Source organism: Ranitomeya variabilis, chromosome 1 (genome assembly GCF_051348905.1).
Source record: "Ranitomeya variabilis isolate aRanVar5 chromosome 1, aRanVar5.hap1, whole genome shotgun sequence".
NCBI lineage: Eukaryota > Metazoa > Chordata > Amphibia > Anura > Dendrobatidae > Ranitomeya > Ranitomeya variabilis.
The window spans coordinates 705979647-705985646 of record NC_135232.1 but is presented as its reverse complement, the minus strand read 5'-3'; the positions used below and the strand labels follow the sequence as shown (position 1 = coordinate 705985646).

At 54.4% G+C, this 6000-nt stretch overlaps 1 protein-coding gene across 1 annotated transcript in view; it reads left to right on the top strand.

Moving 5' to 3' along the window:
* The first annotated feature begins 1045 nt into the window (after positions 1 to 1045).
* Positions 1046 to 6000, top strand: part of HHIPL1 (HHIP like 1) — a 54812-nt gene continuing 49857 nt past the window's right edge. Inside the window, exon 1 of the mRNA XM_077267349.1 lies at positions 1046 to 1368. Within this exon, the coding sequence (XP_077123464.1) occupies positions 1111 to 1368 (258 nt within the window). The 5' untranslated portion in view covers positions 1046 to 1110. The remainder of the gene's footprint in view (positions 1369 to 6000) is intronic.

Sequence of the window (6000 nt, the reverse complement as noted above, 5' to 3'; positions counted from 1 at the left end):
GCAGGGGGGTGGGTGCACAGTGCAGGGGGGTGGGTGCACAGTGCAGGGGGGTGGGTGCACAGTGCAGGGGGGTGGGGTGCACAGTGCAGGGGGTGGGTGCACAGTGCAGGGGGTGGGTGCTCAGTGCAGGGGGGTGGGTGCTCAGTGCAGGGGGGTGGGTGCTCAGTGCAGGGGGGTGGGTGCTCAGTGCAGGGGGGTGGGTGCTCAGTGCAGGGGGGTGGAGTGCACAGTGCAGGGGGGTGGAGTGCACAGTGCAGGGGGGTGGGTGCACAGTGCAGGGGGTGGGTGCACAGTGCAGGGGGTGGGTGCACAGTGCAGGGGGTGGGTGCACAGTGAGGGGTGGGGTGGCACAGTGAGGGGTGGGGGTGCAAAGTGCAGGGGGGTGGGGTGCACAGTGCAGGGGGGTGGGGTGCACAGTGCAGGGGGGTGGGGTGCACAGTGCAGGGGGGTGGGTGCACAGTGCAGGGGGGTGGGTGCACAGTGCAGGGGGGTGGGTGCTCAGTGCAGGGGGGGGGGTGCACAGTGCAGGGGGTGGGGGTGCACAGTGCAGGGGGTGGGGGTGCACAGTGCAGGGGTGGGGGTGCACAGTGCAGGGGTGGGGGTGCACAGTGCAGGGGGGTGGGGGTGCACAGTGCAGGGGTGGGGGTGCACAGTGCAGGGGGGTGGGGGGTGCACAGTGCAGGGGTGGGGGTGCACAGTGCAGGGGGTGGGGGTGCACAGTGCAGGGGTGGGGGTGCACAGTGCAGGGGGTGGGGGTGCACAGTGCAGGGGGTGGGGGTGCACAGTGCAGGGGTGGGGGTGCACAGTGCAGGGGTGGGGGTGCACAGTGCAGGGGGGTGGGGGTGCACAGTGCAGGGGTGGGGGTGCACAGTGCAGGGGTGGGGGTGCACAGTGCAGGGGGGTGGGGGTGCACAGTGCAGGGGGGTGGGGGTGCACAGTGCAGGGGGTGGGGGTGCACAGTGCAGGGGGGTGGGTGCTCAGTGCAGGGGGTGCAGGCTCCGCTCAGCCCAGGGGCAGGTCTTATTGCATAACAGGACAATGTGCAGCTGCCGCAGATCACTGGGGAGGGCCGAGCTGAATGCACCGGGTCTCAGTGTTGGGGCTGTCAGGATGGGGCTGCAATGGGCTGCTTGGCTGCTGCTCCCAGCTCTGCTGCACCGGGCTCTCTGTCACCCGCAGTGTCTGGACTTCAAGCCCCCGTTCCGGCCCCCGCAGGCGCTCACCTTCTGTGTGCAGTACCGAGACTTCGGCTGCTGCGACTCCTCCCGGGACAGGGAGATCATGGAGACCTTCTACCGGGTGATGGGGCACGTGGAGGAGGCAGGCTACGAGCTGTGCGCTGCCCATGTGCAGGACATCCTGTGCCAGGTGAGTGCCCACATCCAGGACATCACAAAGCAGCTGCAACCAAAGCCCATCAGTGCGATAACCGCCAGCCATGTATTCCAGTATCAACTAGATGTGGGGTCATGTGATCTCTGCCAGGTGACAGAGGATGTGGGGTCATGTGATCTCTGCCAGGTGACAGAGGATGTGGGGTCATGTGATCCCCGCCAGGTGACAGGATATGGGATCATGTGATCTCTGCCAGGTGACAGAGGATGTGGGGTCATGTGATCTCTGCCAGGTGACAGAGGATGTGGGGTCATGTGATCCCCGCCAGGTGACAGGATATGGGATCATGTGATCTCTGCCAGGTGACAGAGGATGTGGGGTCATGTGATCTCTGCCAGGTGACAGAGGATGTGGGGTCATGTGATCCCCGCCAGGTGACAGGATATGGGATCATGTGATCTCTGCCAGGTGACAGAGGATGTGGGGTCATGTGATCTCTGCCAGGTGACAGGATATGGGATCATGTGATCTCTGCCAGGTGACAGAGGATGTGGGGTCATGTGATCTCTGCCAGGTGACAGAGGATGTGGGGTCATGTGATCCCCGCCAGGTGACAGGATATGGGATCATGTGATCTCTGCCAGGTGACAGAGGATGTGGGGTCATGTGATCCCCGCCAGGTGACAGGATATGGGATCATGTGATCTCTGCCAGGTGACAGAGGATGTGGGGTCATGTGATCTCTGCCAGGTGACAGAGCATGTGGGGTCATGTGATCTCTGCCAGGTGACAGGATATGGGTCATGTGATCTCTGCCAGGTGACAGGCTATGGGTCATGTGATCTCTGCCAGGTGACAGAGGGTATGGGGTCATGTGATCTCTGCCAGGTGACAGAGGGTATGGGGTCATGTGATCTCTGCCAGGTGGTAGAGGATATGGGGTCATCAAAGGAAAACATACAGAAACATGCTATGCGACAGGGACCACCACTGATATGTAACAAAATAGATTTTATTTGCAGAATTTAACCAAAACACCACAAATATAAAATCATTTAAAACCAAACCCATTTCATAGATCCCACAGTAGGATCCGCCCCCTGGACATGGCAGCACCAGGGTAAATCAATAAAGTGAACAAAGTGCTAAACTTTAAATAGCTAGTTTACAAATCTCCCAATAGACGTGTGGTCCACTATACTAAAGAATGCGGCATCAGAAGTGGTATCTCGGCATGCTCCAGGTCTTTGAGAGGTCAGAGAAATACACTCGTATACAAAAGGGGCTCCATTAATGGGGCTTGACTAAGAGCATAAATTCACGATGGTATAATATGGAATTTGATTAAGAAAGGTAACAGTGCCTACAAGAATATTACAAATAGCACCTATGAGAGAGAATCATTAAATGATTGTATAGAAATAACAAAATTGACCAAACCATGAGATGAACAAAGAAGCATATGTATTGACTTCTAAATATGCTCATTACAATGAGACAAAACCCATGCTGGAATACTCCTTAGGAGCCCTTGCGTGAAATACGGCCGAGTCTCGCATTTTAAAACCCGGCTCTGCCGCCGGCACTGCAGAGCGGAGCGTGCGGCCGCATAGCAATACATGGACATGCACGCTCCACTCCCAAGTGCCGGCGGCAGAGCCGGGTGTTACCATGCGAGACTCGGCCGTATTTCACGCAAGTGAGTATGAGCCCTAAATCAGACAAAGGTCAATGATGTAGACCTGATATATCTAAGCAAAGAACCCTTGGAGACTAATTCTCCAAGGGGTAACTGGAGACTGAGCTCAGTACCTAAACGCCACAAACCGCCATAGATAATAGAAATAGCAAGGCTTAATGAACATGACCACCATACATATTGGCAAACCAGAGGTCTGCAGGCATGAATAGCCCAACGTGTATCGCCACGAGAGTGGCTTCGTCAGGGGCAGATACAGCTGTGAAGGCTGACTCTGAATATATATATACTAGCTATTGAACCCGTTCTACGCCCGGGTGGCGAGCATTTATATTGGTATATGGTCTCCATCCTGGTATGTGTTGCTTCCATCCTGCGCCCTAATCTTGTCATGTGCTGCTACCATCTTGCGCCCCCATCCTGTCATGTGCAGCCCCCATCCTGTTTTGTGTGACTCCATCTTGTGATGTGCTACTGTCTTCCTGAGAACTCATCCTGTCACGTGCTCCCATCCTGTACCCCAGTCCTGTCATGTGGTGGTCCCATCCTGTACCCCAATCCTGTCATGTGGTGCTCCCATACTCCACCCCAATCCTGTCATGTGCTGCTACCATCATGTGCCCCATCCTGTCATGTGCTACTCTCTTCCTGAGCCCTCATTCTGTCATGTGCTCCCATCCTGCGCCCCCATGCTGTCATGTGGTGCTCCCATCCTGCACCCCCATGCTGTCATGTGCTGCTCCCATCCTGCGCCCTCATCCTGTCATGTAGTGCTTGCATCCTGCACCCACATGCTGTCATGTGCTGCTCCCATCCTGCGCTTCCATTTTGGTTATGTGCTGCTGCCATCCTGCTCCCCCGTTCTGTCATGTGCTGCTCCCATCCTGCGCCCCGTTTTGTCATGTGCTGCTGCCATCCTGCGCCCCCATTCTGTCATGTGCTGCTCCCATCCTACTCCCCCATTCTGTCATGTGCTGCTCCCATCCTGTGCCCCCATGCTGTCATGCGCTGCTCCCATCTTGAGCACCCCATTCTGTCATGTACTGCTCCCATCCTACGCCCCAGTTCTGTCATGTGCTGCTATCATCCTGCGCCCCCATTCTGACATGTGCTGCACCCATCCTGCGCCTCCATTCTGTCATTTGCTGCTCCCATCCTGCACCCCCATCCTGTCATGTGCTGCTCCCATCGTGCGCCCCCGTTCTGTCATGTGCTGCTTCCATCCTGCACCCCCGTTCTGTCATGTGCTGCCCTATTCTGTCATGTGCTGCTCTATTCTGTCATGTGCTGCTCCCATCCTGCACCATAGTTCTGTAATGTGCTGCTCCCATCCTGCGCCAGCGTTCTGTAATTTGCTGCTCCCATCCATATGCCCCATACGCTGCTCTATAAAGGTTGATGGCCCCCATAAGATGCTCCATAGTATATGCCTCGTATGCTGCTCCATTATGGTTGATGGCCCCCATAAGATGCTCCATAGTATATGCCTCGTATGCTGCTCCATTATGGTTGATGGTCCCCATAAGATGCTCCATAGGATTATATGCCCTGTATGCTGATCCATAAAGGTTGATGGCCCCCATAAGATGCTCCATAGGATTATATGCCCTGTATGCTGATCCATAAAGGTTGATGGCCCCCATAAGATGCTCCATAGTATTATATGCCCTGTATGCTGCTGCAATAAAAAAAAAATAAAAAATAACATATTCACCTATCGTCGCTGGGCGCCGAGTGCTGGGGGGCCTGAGCAGGCGGGGACACCGGCGCGCTGGGGGGGTCAGGCGCCGGAGTCGCCGCTAGCTCAGGCCCCCGACACTTGCTATAGTCACCTGGCCCTGATCCACTGCTGCGTGCCGCTCCGTCTTCCGGGTCCTCTGGCTGTGAGTGTTCAGTCAGAGGGCGGCGCGCATTAAGCGCGTCATCACGCCCTCTGACCTGAACGTGACAGGCAGAGGATGTGGAGGACGGAGCGGCGCGCATCGGTGGAACGGGACAGGTGAATATAGCATACTCACCCTCCTGGCTCGTCCCTGCTTCTCCATTGGAGATCGCGGTGTGCGTTCAGTGCTTACGCATACCGCGATCTCCTGGGCTGCGTCACTCTGTGGGGTCCAGACTGCGCTTGCACAGTCTATAAAGGCTTCGGACACAGTGACGCTCCCAGCGTTATATTATAGATATATATATATATATATATATATTAGTACAGGCCAAAAGTTTGGACACACCTTCTCATTTAAAGATTTTTCTGTATTTTCATGACAATGAAAATTGTACATTCACACTGAAGGCATCAAAACTATGAATTAACACATGTGGAATTATATACTTAACAAAAAAGTGTGAAACAACTGAAATTATGTCTTATATTCTAGGTTCTTCAAAGTAGCCACCTTTTGCTTTGGTAACTGCTTTGCACACTCTTGGCATTCTCTTGATGAGCTTCAAGAGGTAGTCACCGGGAATGGTTTTCACTTCACAGGTGTGTCCTGTCAGGTTTAATAGGTGGGATTTCTTGCCTTATAACTGGGGTTGGGACCATCAATTGTGTTGTACAGAAGTCTGGTGGATACACAGCCGATAGTCCTACTGAATAGACTGTTAGAATTTGTATTATGGCAAGAAAAAAGCAGCTAAGTAAAGAAAAACGAGTCACCATTATTACTTTAAGAAATGAAGGTCAGTCAGTCCGAAAAACTGGGAAAACTTTGAAAGTGTCCCCAAGTGCAGTAGCAAAAACCATCAAGCGCTACAAAGAAACTGGCTCACATGAGGACCGCCCCAGGAAAGGAAGACCAAGAGTCACCTCTGCTTCTGAGGATAAGTTTATCCGAGTCACCAGCCTCAGAAATCGCAGGTTAACAGCAGCTCAGATTAGAGACCAGGTCAATGCCACACAGAGTTCTAGCAGCAGACACATCTCTACAACAACTGTTAAGAGGAGACTTTGTGCAGCAGGCCTT